The 15,839-nt window shown below is 39.7% G+C and overlaps 1 protein-coding gene across 1 annotated transcript in view; it reads right to left on the reverse strand.

The window, feature by feature from the left end:
• Positions 1–8,180: 8,180 nt before the first annotated feature.
• Positions 8,181–15,839, reverse strand: part of LOC113118476 (leucine zipper protein 2) — a 135,518-nt gene continuing 127,859 nt past the window's right edge. The window contains exons 11-12 of the mRNA XM_026287688.1: positions 11,022–11,093; positions 8,181–9,650 (exon numbers count right to left, since the gene is read on the reverse strand). Coding sequence (XP_026143473.1) covers positions 9,546–9,650; positions 11,022–11,093 — 177 coding nt within the window. The 3' untranslated portion in view covers positions 8,181–9,545. The remainder of the gene's footprint in view (positions 9,651–11,021; positions 11,094–15,839) is intronic.

Here is a 15,839-nt window from a genome sequence, read left to right on the forward strand (position 1 = left end):
AGGACTTTGTCAAATGTGGCCCCAGTGGAGTCCAGCTGAATATGCAATCTGTTCGAAATGACTTAAAACAAATCCCTTTGAGCAGAACTAGCTTCATATATTCAACTATTGATTTATATTGATAACCTTATCTAAACACATTACGCTAGGTCTGTCAGTGTAAAGACAATTGCACTTCCTGACACAAGGCCTACTCTAGACACTATCGAACTGATGTAAATTGGCTGTACATCTTTCGCCCTAAAGACAAAATAGGAATAGTTATCCTGGACATTCTCAGCAGTTGCCTTAACAGCATGCTTATTTTTCCTATAATGAAAATAAATGTATTGTTTAGCTGTTTTGGGTGTAATGAGCCTTTTTTCTTCAGCATTGTCCCCTGTTAGGGAGCTTCCGTGATTTGAAATGGAACGGAAAAAAAAACTAAATTCTGTCAGCCATCACTAATCTTCATGTAATCAAGCCAACAGTTAGGGAAAAATCAGTGTTGCTACAATATTTGACCTCAGATTATTCCATCTCGCTTTTAATTATTCCCTCCCCAAACAGTCTTTCGGCGTATGATTACCACAAACTGGCCACCTGGGAAAACTGTAGCAGTATTACAGAATGTTAAAATTCATGTTTATACTAATTGCATTACTGCTCCCTGTATACCTGAAGATATTGAAAGCTTGAAATCTAAGAACTCCATTTTCCCATCAATATTACAGTCTCACTGTGGTGCTTAATGACAACCAATTACCTTAATTAATCCATTTTCCTAGAAAACAAAGACAGGATCCTGGTAAATTATGTCTTTTGAAAAACAAGCACAGAAGTTTGAGGCCTTTTATAGATTATCCGAGTTTGAACCATTATCTCTGCCTCATATGCTGGCTGCATTAGTGTGAATAAGAGAAGCCAGGGTATAAAATTAGAGCCACATAACACTTATATCATTCTGAATATCTGATTTGCGAGAGGGACTAGTGGAAGATAGCATTCATCAGCACTGCTAAGTACTATCAAGCAATGCTGCAGGGGTTAAGAAAAGTTCCCTCTATGATGCAAAATAAATGAGGAAGAAATGAAATGTTCATTTAAAATGAATAAAAAGTTGAGAAAAGGTATAAATGAATTAACATTATGAAATTATGTAGTGAAATTAAATAGAAGTGCAGTATTTAGAGAATACACCCACTGTTAAAGCAAACTGGATCTAGTCAATACAATTGAAATAACTATTTGCGCTTTGCGAGTAAAGGCTATCAAGATTTAATAGCTATAAAACAGCTTAGTGTACCTAAGATTTGTCAATACATTATACAGTACATGCAACTAATGGTCACACTTTTATAAAGGTTCAATTCTCGCTATTAACAAACCATTAACTATGATGTTTGCCTCAACAAACTCATAATTTGCTGCTTATTAATAGTAGGTTAGTGTAGGTATTGGCTAGGATTAAGGATGTAGAATATGGTTATGCAGAATATGTGCTTTATAAGTACTAATAAACAGCCAATATGTTAATAATAGGCTTGCTAACAAGCAACATTTTAAATGAAAATTCAAGTTAAAGTGTTGGTATAGTATAGGGACTGACTAATTGTTAATTGTGAGTAATGTGAAATAATTATTGTAATTGTATGTTTTAAATAGCTTCTTTAGCAAATGTTTGCAATGAACAAGAAATAAATTACTTGTTGCTGACTGACTGAAGCATCAAACGTTATAAATTAAATCAAGTAACCGCTCCACTTTTCAGCATAGTGGTAACAACCAGTGCTCATCATATATTTAGAATATCATCAAAAAGTTGATTTATTTATAGTTTTTATTTATAGTTGATATATTTAATTCCATTAAAAAAGTGCATATATTGTATTTTACTTTCATTATACACACAGACGGATATATTTCAAATGTTTATTTCTTTTAATTTTGATGATTATAACTGACAACTAAGGAAAATCCCAAATTCAGTATCTCAGAAAATTTGAATATTACTTAAGACCATGGAAAGAAAGGATTGGTAACTAAACTATTTTAAATGTCATACACAAAATCACATACTGCACATACTGCAAACTGCAGTTTTAAGTATTGTATTGGACACAATTCAACTATGTAAACAAAATGTTTAGTAAATATGTTCCTTTCACCCATTTTAAGTAAATTTAACAAGCAGAAAAAAAGTTTCAGATTTGAACAGTTGGGGCACATCTGAGGTCTTCTGGAAGCTGGTTCCAGCTGCATTTGTTGGCATAAAACCTAAACGCTGTTTCACCATGCTTGGAATGAACCCAAGGTGTCTCCAGCTGACTCTGTTCTAATGATCTATAAGAGGTCTATGTGGTTTATATGCTAAAAGCATATATCCATGTATCAGCAACCTAGGGCATTTTGGGATTTTTAAATAATTTCACTTTAAAATCAATCACATGCCCATATCCTGAAAATAACATGCTTGACACAGACTCTTTACCAACCTGTTACATTTTGCTACAGATAATAAACAAGTAATAGCAATTCTGTTTGTTTCACATTCTGCAGTTTTTTTCCTGACAATTGCCTGTCAATCATGTCCTCTTGAGATCTGACACCTGCAGCATCGCTCTATTCACTTGAGCTGTGATGTGACTGACTCTACCAACTAACCAAGTGCTATCATAAGGGTCTTTCAGCTCTTGCGTTATCAAGGCTTTACAGTACCTCGCAATATCATATCTGAGACATGCTCCAGAGTACAGCACTGTGCGACTGCAATGGGAAAAGCATTGCATTATCAACAGAGAAGCTTTCATATACTGGGGTTAAACAGTCAACTGTCACTCAATTTTTCATTCCTGTTCTACACTCTGTCCAAGCACAAACATGGGGGGGTGGGGGTGATGGTAAATATACAAACTAACCGGAAATCAGAGGTTTGGGCATAATTAAAGGCCTCCTAATATCAGATAAATCAGATAAAATGACACATTTTATAGTATAAAATGACAGTTTACAGTAAGCTGAATACAAGAAGTCCCTCATGTCTTTCTTTCTTTTTTAATGCCTAATGCTATTCAGAGTACACCCATATTGTTAAACCTTGTTTATTAAAAAAATCTGTTATCTTTTTTTCTCACACAAATATGCTACTTTTCAAGTAAGTTGGGTAACAAGCGGTGTGTTTATGTTGTCTTCCTTCTCATCCCAGCAGTTTTACCATTACCAATAGCAATATTTCTAATAATGCTTCTGCTAATAGCATCAACACAGCTTGAGCGAAACCCATGGGAGATCTTTCAAAACAAGCCAAAGTGTAAATGTAAGTAAGATTAGTAATCAGTTTGTGCTACATGCAGGATGCAGTTCATTTTTTAATATATAATCCTAGAAAAATAGGGCCTAAATGACATCACTGTGATCACGGATAATTATAAGCTTAAGAAGTCTTGGTTAAAAAAATATGTATTTTATGTAACAAATAACAAATGTAAAGCAAAAATACATGAATTTGTATAACAAATATAGCATAATACATGATTATTTTTTTCAGAGGAAAGTGTGGGTCCCAAGATAACATAAATATCCTTTATGATGTATTCACCAGCTGTTTTATGTAATTTAAGGTGTCCCAAAAGAACATTCACACCAATATCAGTGAAGGTACTAGAGTCATTGTGGTGAGATTCAATTTTTGTGAAGAGATGAAAAGGAGAGCATTAGTGATTATATAGCTGTAGTGCTTTACAATGGCACATCCCTAATTCCTTTCCACTCTCATGTCTCAAGCCTTTGGCACCATCACATTTTGTCATGAGTGGCTCTTGTCATCCCTCCACAAGTCAGTGTTATTTGTAAGATAAAACCCATCGGAAACCACTTTTACAGCAAACTATGATACCTGCTGTTTTCCCCTCTCCCCTTTATGGCTTTAGATGAGCATGATTTCCATTTTACACCAAAGATATGAAGAGAGAAATATATTTCTTTGAAAGGGCGGTTGCTATTAGACAGATTAACCATCACACCATCCTCCATTTTTATTAAATCAACTCGGCAGGAGATAACGGTTTCAGCAGTGTTCTCCTGGAAGACTCTTCATTCCTATAGCATTTTCATTATCACACAATTCATAAAGAACTTTTCCAATTCATTGCTAACTGATCATATTAATTTGGTGGTGCATATTCCAGGAAGACAATGCAAGCGGCTAAACTGCTGATGACTTCTGAGATGCAATAGCTGGAATTATTATGATGCATGAAACTGCAGTCTACTGCCTAGTTTACTAGTGTATATTCCTACACCCCAGCAAGTGATTCAGTGCATGAGTTTCTGTTTTCATGGGAAGAGAATATTCAGCTTCCCCTATCCCCTAATATTTTCTTTTTATTAAATTAGTTTCTTTGAACCCAGGGTGAGTACTGTACATAAATATTTATGTCAGTAAACTCTTATAAATGCTACATTTGTTATAGAAAATCACTGCACATTCATATTTAACATTTATAGGTAATAACAGTAATCAGCATTCAAATTGTGTCAGAGCTCTTGAGGGCCCCCAGGGCGTTAACTGAGAGGTAAACCTAAAAAATCTTCGTGGTGCAAAGCATTTTGTAAAGCTTCAAATCACTAATTAAAAAGTGAATAACCAAATTAAAAAGGTAGATTAGGGTACACTATTCACTATTAATTAGTTGCGTATAACCGTGCATATTAATAGCATATTGGCTGTTTATTTGTACTTATAAAACCCTCGATTTCTAGTATTATAAATTTATTACAGATTAATTGCTGGAATACTCATGTAGTTTAAGAAATTAAGAGATCAATTTTTTTTTTTCAGTGATGCATTAAATTGACTGTTTCTTAAACAGCAAATCAGAATATTGATCATTATATAATAATAATATACATAATAATAATAATATACATAATAATAATATACATAATAATAATATAAAAAAAAGAAAAATATATTTTAAATTCAAGTAGTGTGATACTATTTATGTTTTACAGTAGTTTTGAATAAATTCATGAGGCTTTCGTAAGCATAATAATTAATAATAATAATAATAATAATAATAATAATTAAATAAACTTTACAAACTTTCAACAACCCCAAACTTCTAAACTGTGTAAGTATATATAGTAGTGGAGAAGTGGCAGTAATGGCAAAACATCTCATCCATCATGAAATGAGTAGACATGCTTGTTTTAATGAGCAGACTAGAGGAGGAAGAGAAGGACAGGATGGGTAATTAGTGGGAGTATTTAATTAGGTTCTAGCCTTAGAATGCTCTGAGTGCTATTTAGCTGGTTTGCATTGTTGACCTTTACAGCTTAAATTGACTTAAGCCACAACATCTCGAAAAACGTGTGGCGCCTAATAGAAGATGAATGATTTAGTTAGGAGTGGCATATGTTGGTAGCCTACCTTATGAATGTTAATGTGAATTTTGCTCGTGCTGTTTAAGTGATGTTTAACGTGCAAAGAAAGTTAAACAATAATAATCTGGGGCCATCCCCGATCCTTGCATGCAAAGGGGTTAAACCGTCAAGCTGTGTGCATGTTACAGATCATTTAGTTGCAGGAGATAGCGTCTTTTTTTTTTTTTTTTTTTCAAGTACAACATAATATATTTGAGGGGATATTTCAGATTGTGGCCTGCTGCCAGTAACAACACTCCATTTAAGAAGCAAAATCAATTCCTAATACATTTCATGGCACTCTATCATACTTCTGTAATAATCAGACATAGTTCAGCTATATTAAAGAGGCGATTAGTAAAGGTTATGTGCAGTGATGTCAACAACTATTCGCTGTGGCTAAAGATCTTATATACAGTAACAAGTATAACTAACATCTGAACTGCTGTAAGTTTTCCCCTTTATCTAGTTCTTAACAAATAGCCGTATTTACAAGGCCAGTCCAAAGGGAATTACTTAGCAAACAATGTACTATAGGTCTTAGCTAAATGTAAAAATAACTACTATATAAGTCCTAGAGTGAAATGTGATGAGGTGAAAGATAATAGGTAAATAATTGTGTGTTTATGCACTGTGTGGGAGGCAGTGAGATACTTTACTGCAAAGCCCCAGCTGTTCACTGTAAAATCTGTCCTCGCAATGACTTTACAGCTGGCCCGCCGCCACCTTTTTATATCTGTGTGCACAGATACGCACATCTCACGTTAAAGTTTTTCTTAGCGTTGGCGTCACTGAACCGGCTGGTGAAGATACTGTTGCCATGAAAATTTCTTCCATCCTTGACGAGTAACTCACTTCGAAATGAACCTAATGAATCATCTATCACAGTCCATGTACAAAATAAAAGACGCTTCTCACTGCTGTAATGTTGGGAGATGTTGAAATCAACATCTCCAGGGTAAAGCTGTAATTTTGCGTCATCTTGAACAGAATGTGTAATATAGTGTAACTGTTTTTATTCCCAAATGTCAGATGAGATTTAAAAGCTGGTCTGTTTCTGTGGGCTGTTTCTATCTTAAGATACACCGTCTGCATTGTGTCCAAATGTGTTTTTTTTCTCTCTCACTGTGTGTTTGACCATGTAATTCTGCTTTTGGCAACCAGGAATCTTCATGAATCCACTGGCACTGCATCTCACAGCTGGCCCGGACTCTTCAGCTTCTTTGGCTGTTGTTGTTCCCGAAAACACTGTTTTACCTCCTCATAACTCAACGTGTAAAGAGCCAAACCACTAGAGGTGTCTGTACGTGAGCACTTCCAGAGTGAGTCTGAATGGAAGTATTGATGGAGCTATTTAAATTCACTTTGAAGTTGCTGATGGGCTCTATTTCCTACACCTTTTCCCTGACTTGAGTGGGTTAGATGGTATGAAGAGGGGAAAATTGGCTTTCTGAGCTGTAATTAGCCTATCAGAATACTTTTTTCGAAATCATCCAAACCACATATGAGTGTTAATGGAGGCTGAAGGCAAAAAAATTGTTGATCAGAGGCGAATGGCATATGTTGAACTCTTAAAAACATCGAAATAATGCCACTTCGTCTCGATTTAGCATCGTTAAGCCTTTTAAGCCAGTATTTTCGCAGTGAGTGCAGAACAATGCTTTTAATCACCAAAGATTGTTGTGCGCTAAGGATTCAAAGACTGGAGGTAATATGTAAATCCAAAATTAATGTCTCATTCCCTGTGCTGTATGAAGCACTTGACTTTGACAAGTTTGTAACAAGTCAGCCTCTATTCGCAGCAAATGAAATCAGGCACACTCTGCCTCTCCGCAAGGCTTTTTCAGAGAGGATGATATAAATCAGGTTTTGATCATGGCTCATTTTTATTTATAAGATCTTGTAGAGGCAAGTTTTTCAAGGGAAGACAACATCATATTTTTGGAAGCCACGGTGTAGCTACAGGTAAATTGGCTCTTCACACAGATTTGTCACTATCGGTCTTATTTTCCCATGTAGTGATCTGAGAGCGAGCATGTAGTCCGTCAGGACATTTCAGACAGCATCTCCTCCAGCTCAAACATTTATGAGGAGCGTCTCTCTCTCTGGGATATGCTTGGCATGCTCTCCCTCAGAAGTTTTGATGATAATTGGCAAAGTAGCAAATGGCCTGAAATCATAATTTGCAGGTGGACGTTTCTACTGGCAGAGAGTTTTCGCTATCTCCAATTTGAATAAAAGAAGCTGTTGCCTCATTAAGATTGTGCCTGTACTTTATAATGCGATAAAATGACAAAATAGAAAGACAAAAGCATTGAGTAATTGTCATAATATTTAAAGAACAATAATGTTAGCTTTAATTTCCAAGACAAAGCCGTTGCCTTTACGTCAAGGCCTTTTTTAAAACCATCATAAATTTTGGTGCCCCATAATTAATACATTTCTTTCTAGAATGTGTACATTTTTCAGTTCAGTGTTAACATAAACAGAGAACAGAAAGTTCAGCTGGAAAAAGTGGTGGGTAAAGAGAGAAGCAAGGATGGAGAAAGAAAAATCAAAGGCCTATAAAAAGGCTAAGGACCAGAGCTTTGAAGTTATTATGATTTGCTGCTCACGTACAGGATACACCAATGAGGACTTTCGCTTGATCCCGTGGGATCTAGGTTATTGACCTTGCACTTTAACAGTACAGCGGGGCCTTTCTTGAAGCGCCAGAGGTGTTAATTAAATGGAGCAGCAGAGTCAGGACACAGGAAATTCACGGAGAGTGACGAGTCTGGGTTTTTTTACTCCACAAATAACCATTTATTCTTCACACATTTAGCGAAAATCACGGTTTATTGTAAAGGACACAAGAAGGTAGAGAAACAGAGAGATGTAGCAGTAGATTAAGTACTCGGTGCATGGCACATCATTCTTAGGGAGACGACTCACTGTGAGTCGAGTTTTTCTCTTTAATTCTGGCACCAAAAGCTCCGAAATATTCAACAGTGATAGTTGGCCAGCCAACTTGAGCCTCGTAATATGAAGTAGGAGGAGTAAATTAATCTTTGCTACAACACGAGACAAACCGTACCTTCACATTTTAGCTGCGTTAAACAGTTCCTTTTCGTAATTTTAGCAGAGTTGGGATTGATTTTATTTCAGTTAGGGCTGCACAATTAAATGGAATAAAACCGAAATCGCGACATGACTTAGTATGATTATCAAATCGCAAAGACTGCAGATGATTGAAATAAATATGTGCACTATGTGTTTTTAGAGTGAAGTGGTATTGGGTTTTAATTAACTTACACATGTGCTGCCAAAATAAAAGCTTGATGTTTTGAAGTTTGTAAAAAATAAATAAAATAATAAGATTTAAGTATTATTATTGTAATTTTACAATTGTACTGTAAAATGTTAATTAATAATATGTATTATTATTTTTATTCTACAGTGAATTATCACTATAGTAATTACTATAGTAATATTTCTTACTCAGTTTAATATATTTATTATTTAGCAAAAAAAAAAAAAAAGTTTTAAAATGCAATCACTTTTTATCTGATATCACAATTCCTTTTTGTTTCCTAAAATCGTGCAGCCCTATTTTGAATTCAGGACATGGCTCAGTATTTTCAGAAGCTGCTCAGAAAAAAGTTAGAATTTGACCTCGTGTAAATTTACAGAACTCAAATGGCCCCCAGCGTGACCTTTAACACTGAAATTCTGGTCTGAGGTGCCAGAAATAGCTTTTAATTACAAACAACACAAATCAAAGAACACTGTGTCCTCACTTTGGGAGAAAAATAGAATCAAAATAGATAGAGAACAAAAAAGTAACAGTTATTAAAAACAACCAGTACCATCGTAACCTTGTAAAATCAATATCTAAAACTCTATAATGCATGCCATACTATGCGGTTGGTTTTTATTAAGAAAGTTCAAAATCGAATGTTGGGAATTTCCTTTTCTACATTAGCAGTGTTAGACTGAGTATTTTGTTTTAGTGTCTGTCGTTATTTGTGTTTGCCTACAGTGTATGTGTTTGTGTGTGTGTGTGTGTGTGTGCTTATAAGCTCAGTGAATAAAGAGGGGCCTAAACAGATCTGACATCATTTTTACCATGCAGAAAATCTGCCAATTCTTCCAATGTCCCTTCAGTTGTGTTTGTCCATTTGTGTCTTTTTTATGTCTCCGTCTGTTTTCACACTTTCCTCTGCTGTCCTTGCTTGGCCTTGTCCGATCTGCTCTGGGGTCTTCGCCTATAGAACAGAGATGACAAGAGAAGAGAATACATGCATACCGTGGTGCAGCGGACTCCGAAGTCTGGCACAAACAGAGCAGGTGATTAGACATTTACACCTTCCTCTCCATTTCCCCTGTCGCTGTCAGACTGACCTATAATTTGACAAAACCTGTCACCGCTTGCTGCAGAGCTCAAGGCTGACACTTGTTAGCACTGGAGCAAATAGTTATCTGTGAGAGGGTGTGTGCAAGTCTATGCTTACTGCGTCTTGACAGCTCACTTATATAACATGGGGAACATTACAGTTGAGTGACACTGAGAATATTAATGTATTATGCAAATTTAGCAAATATACAGTGGGGTCGAAAGGTCATGGGTGACACTGAAAATAATGGATTTAAAATTTCATGCATTCAGCAGACGCTTTTATCCAAAGTGACTTACAGTGCATTTAGGCTATCAATTTTTACTTATCATGTGTTCCCTGGGAATCAAACCCCCAACCCTGCGCTCGGTAGCGCAATGCTCTACCAATTGAATTATCAACAGTTAAATTATCAACAAACATTTTAGATTCTGCACATTCCTAATTTACCAATTCACGTTTTTATGTTTACATTAACTTTTTACTTAAATTAGGGTTTGGTTTTTTTAACAAAAGTTTTTAAAAGAAGTCTCTTATGATAATTACAGCTGAATTTATTTAATAATGCAAATGTCTTTACTGTCGGTTCTGATCAATTTAATGTGTAAATAAATACACTTTATATTCCTTTCTTTAAAAATATTCTTATCCCAAATGTTTTAGCAGTAATGCAATTTGTAATGCCCACATTTCATATAGTAATGAATGCAAACGTATAAAATAAAGTAATACAATAATAAAACAGTAGAAGCATTTTCACTAGTGGTTTCTGACTTTTTTGATGACTTTTTTTTTTTTACTTGAACACACACAGAACTTGAGTAACAATGTGTTTACTGTCACTTTTGATGAATTGAATATATCAGATGTAATACACACACACACACACACACACACACGTCTATTGTTCTATCACGTCTATAGTGAATTCACTTATTGTTAAAGGGATAGTTTACTCAAAAAAATTAAGAAATTGAAAATAATGAAAATATTTTTAAAGGCATAATTCATCCATACAGTACAGTAGTCAACATTCGAAGTGGATCAAAACCTTTCATCAAAGTTATCCTAAAACCTAAAACCAATATGTGTCTTAGGACAACTTTGATGGACATTCTTGATCCCCTTCAAATGTTGACTATAATTGACTTCTGCAGAACACAAAAGGGACATGAGGGTGCGCAAATTATGACAGATTTTAAATTCTTTAATTCTTTCAGTAGGGCACATCAGAAGACTCACTTGACTGTGTCCAAATGTCTTTTTCATCTCAGATGAACTCTCGGTCTGATTGTAGGAACAGTCTGCTCCCACCTGGAGGTACAAAGAAAGAGGCAGAAAAAACAAACCTGTTACAAAAAAATAAAAAATAAAAAATATATTTAAAAAGCAAATTCAATGAGCAAAAAGATCATCTAACGATCAAGCACAGAGTGAAGTGGAAATACATATTGAATGAAAGTATTTTTAAGTCTTTTTAATAAATAAAAATGCATGTGGCCACAATAGCAGTGATACATACTGTGTGGACTACAATTGTTTGTTGTTTACATTTTCCACAAAAGCCCTGAGCTTTGAGATTATACAGTGTTGCATAGAAAAAATATTAATCATGTTGCTCAAGGGATGGAGTATTTTAAGGAAATGTTTTATATGCTTGTCTCTATGAACTCTAAAACAAGCTCGAAAAAAAATGTTTTTAGAGCAACGCATTTAACAGAAGAGCACAAGACTACAAGAGACAATGTCTAACTCAAAAATACTCCCTCGTTTTTTTATTTTTATTTTATTCTGACAGGACAAAAAACTGTGAGGTTACGTTAATGGAAGTGTTATAGGACTATGCCTGCCAAAAGAACAACTTTATAAAGGCAGTAAAGAGTAACAATCTAAAACTCTTGCCATATACCTTATTAATTTTCCTTCGTTGCCTAAGCCTGCTTCATCCTAAGTGCTCTTTCTTCAAAAACGGTTTGAAGAATTGGTTGAAGGAATGTCAAGGAACTGAAGCCAGCAGAGATAAATGAATAGCAATTATCAATGTGTGTAAACTCGCACTAGACAAGCTGGTGTGTGAGCAATACTAAAGACTCAAAAACAGCTGACGTCTTTTTGATGGATGTGATACAGTACTTCGCCATACGAAGTTCAATTTGTTGTTATACTGTACACTGTATAAGAAATAATAATAAAAAAATGTAAAGATTGGTAGATGACTGGCAGATTATTATATTAATTAGTTACAATATAAAATATTCTATACATTAAATTCCATTCAAAATATAGAGGTATATATTATAATTTAAGATAACTTTCTAATATATAGTCACACTTTATTTTAAGGTCCAATTCTCGGCATTTACAAACCATTTACTATGACTTTTGCCTTAATAAACTCCTAAATTGCTGCTATAAATTAAGTTAATTGTTAAGTAGACTAATGCTTCACAAAGTTCGTAAACTTCCCAATGCCCCAGTGCAAATTATCTGACCTTGGCGCCCACAGGGACCAAAAGGTGAGTACATCGCTGCTGGAGATAGTCAAGCCGCTGATCCTATGACAGAAAATGTTTTCGTAAGGCAGAGGTGCTCTGGAGGACACAAAGGTACCCTTAGCAACAGCCAGAGTGAGACAGGGCCTGTGACGGAATGATGGCCGATGGAGGATCACGTCAGGGCAGGATGTGCTGGATTGCCTCTGTTTTTGTCTGTTTCTATTCTACCGAGAAATGCTGGCCAATGTCCTTGACAATATCGCTGACCAGGAATCTGCGACATGGGAGCATCAAGAAAATAAATTTTGTCAAAGTCTCTCATCTCAGCAAGGTTGAGCCAGAGATGGTGCTCTTGGGCCACTAACATGTACATCTTATTCCCGAGGGACTGTGCCGTGACTTTCGTCGCCCAGTAGGGCAGAGTCAGTCACCGAGTGCAACTCCTGAATCAATCACGGATTGGTACTACCCTCGTGCATTTGTTTTAGTACCTTGGCTTAATGGACCTGCAAGATAGCCATGGCATGCAGGGCAGAGGCTGCTTGGCCAGCAGCACTGTAAGCTTAGGTGGCATGTGCCGCTGTCAGCTTACAGGCTTTGGACAGGAGATGAGGACGATTCGTCCATATGGCAGCATTTTGCAGGCACAAGGTGCACCCCAACCGCTCTCTCTACCTGGTGAATGTCAATGTACCCTCTTGCTGCCCCGCTGTCGAGGATAGTGAGGACGGAGGAGGGTAGACGAGTGGCTTCTTGGACGAAAAGGGGTCTTTCAGTGACTTTGTCAGCTCCGGGTACAATTCGGCGGTGGACAACACCCAAGGGGGACATGCCTTCAAAATCTTAATCCTCGGTGGACGATTGCTCCATCCTGTGATGCTGCAATCGACATCCGATCCTCCAGCGGTGCCGAATGAACTGCTGGAACAGTCACAAGCTGGGCCAGCAGAAACACTCAGGAGCCACACAGGACATTCGCTGCGGGAGGAGTGAGAGGTCCACAGGGACGTGCCTGGCAAAAAAAAGCTCTCACTGTGACCCTCAGATATCCCAGAGCTCTAGCTGGGACGGCTGGAGACAGAGAGTGCCGCTACGCTCCCCATGAGGAGAGAGAGGCGAGATCGCAGTGAAGACATGCTCATACGCTCACAATGAATGCATGAGTCATCCAAGAACGCAGATTTAGTGTGCTGGATGCCCAGACACAGAAGATAATGATAGTACCCATTAACAGAGGACAGACAATGACCACAACCAAGAAAACAAGGATGGAACAGCATCTTTAAACAGACTCGAACCGACTGTGATTTGCACTTTTAGAGAAACTGTCATGATTCTGCCTTCATGTCCCGACTTTTCTCTAGTCTTGAGGCAGGATCATGACAGACCCGTGTTTTGTGTACAAGCACATGGCCTTGTCTTTGGGCCATGTGCTTGTGTTGTCTCATTCCCTTGCCCCGCCCCCCTTGTTATCCTAGTCGTGTCGTGATTGTCCTATCTGTAACACCTGCCGTGTCTTGATTAGTTCCCCTATTTAGATCTCCTAGTGTGCTCTGTCTTTCGTCGGTTCATTGTTCTACTTATGTGTTCCTACATGTCATTGTCCTGAGATACCTTGTCCTAGAAACCCCTCGAAGAAGTCTTTGTCTTGCAGTGAGTGTTTGTTAGTATTTAGTGTTCAGAGTCTTTGTTTACCTTGTTTATTGTGTTTTGTGGAATTCTTTTAGTGTTCACCCTAGCCCTTGTTTTCCCCCTCGTGGGTTTTGTTTTTCCCCTTTTTGTATAATAAATCTTGTGTTCAGTACATCCTGTCTGCATCTGAGTTCGTCCCAAACCCATCCTCACAACAGAATGAACCGACCAAATAGGAACTCAGCAGACAGGATGTCCCCCACTCCTCAATCCCAATTGGAGTTCCGCCAACAGTGTTGGATATCGTCCCCCGCCGAGAAGAAAAGGGTTGCCCTGCCATACTCGCCTGAGAACGAGTGGGTTCTCTACAATTATGCCCGGCTGTGGGAGAAGTTCTCCCAGGAGGCGCCGCAGGGTACCCCCCAGAGGTCCCCACCTACCCAGCTGCCGGCGATCCCGGAGGGTCGTGTCCTGGCCGTGGCAACCCTGGGGGATCAGTTACGTCCCTCCCAAGATCCTGAGGTACCTCCCACTACCTTAAGTCTCCCCAACAAGCGAGGGAGACGGCTTTCATGGGAGTCAGCTTCAGAGTCTTCGGCGTCCGAGGCTGCCCTGCCCGAGACCAAACTCCCCCAACCCGCCTCTGACCCAGCTGTAGCCTCTGCACCGCGCCCGAGGAGGAAGAGGAGGAAGAAGGGGCCTGCCGGTCCTGTGACCCTGTCTCCTCCCGTGCCAGCAGCGGAGAGAGCTGGCGTGCCCGAGCCAGCAGCGGAGAGCGCTGGCGTGCCCGAGCCAGCAGCGGTGAGCGCTGGCGTGCCCGAGCCAGCAGCGGTGAGCGCTGGCGTGCCCGAGCCAGCAGCGGTGAGCGCTGGCGTGCCCGAGCCAGCAGCGGTGAGCGCTGGCGTGCCCGAGCCAGCAGCGGTGAGCGCTGGCGTGCCCGAGCCAGCAGCGGTGAGCGTGCCCGAGCCAGCAGCGGTGAGCGTGCCCGAGCCAGCAGCGGTGAGCGTGCCCGAGCCAGCAGCGGTGAGCGTGCCCGAGCCAGCAGCGGAGAGCGTGCCCGAGCCAGCAGCGGTGAGCGTGCCCGAGCCAGCAGCGGTGAGCGTGCCCGAGCCAGCAGCGGTGAGCGTGCCCGAGCCAGCAGCGGTGAGCGTGCCCGAGCCAGCAGCGGTGAGCGTGCCCGAGCCAGCAGCGGTGAGCGTGCCCGAGCCAGCAGCGGAGAGCGCTGGCGTGCCCGAGCCAGCAGTCACGAGGGCGGAGGAGAGAGCCGCGGCCGACTCTGCAGCCAAGGCTTTACTACAATCGGTCTCATCTCGCAAGGAGATGCCCATTGTAATAGCTGTAAAGTCTTTTTCTGATTATTTGTCCCGTCTTGTTCAGATTTTAGAAGTCCCCGTCAGTCCTGTCTCGTCCCCGGACCCTGTCCCCAGAAATCCCGAGTGTCCTGTCGTTGCCTCCCCGTGTCCCGTAGATGTCGTCTCCCCGTGTCCCGTAGATGTCGTCTCCCCGTGTCCCGTAGATGTCGTCCCCCCGTGTCCAGTAGATGTCGTCCCCCCGTGTCCAGTAGATGTCGTCCCCCCGTGTCCAGTAGATGTTGTCCCCCCGTGTCCAGTAGATGTTGTCCCCCCGTGTCCAGTAGATGTTGTCCCCCCGTGTCCAGTAGATGTTGTCCCCCCGTGTCCAGTAGATGTTGTCCCCCCGCGTCCCGTGTCTGCTCCTGTCATGTCCCCTGTCAGTTGTCCCGAGACCCCTCCCCGTCCCTCACCACCCAGACCTGCCCGTACCCCCCGTCGTCAGCCTTCGTCCTGTCCTCCTAAGATTCCTACCCCACCCACCCACCCTGGTCTGTCCCCCATGAACTTTGTGGTCCCGCCCCCTCCCCTTCCCTGTTTGTTTTTTTTGATTTGTCACCCTAACCCCGTCATTGTCTATTCAT

The sequence above is a fragment of the Carassius auratus genome, chromosome 18 (assembly GCF_003368295.1).
Source record: "Carassius auratus strain Wakin chromosome 18, ASM336829v1, whole genome shotgun sequence".
Classification (NCBI taxonomy): domain Eukaryota; kingdom Metazoa; phylum Chordata; class Actinopteri; order Cypriniformes; family Cyprinidae; genus Carassius; species Carassius auratus.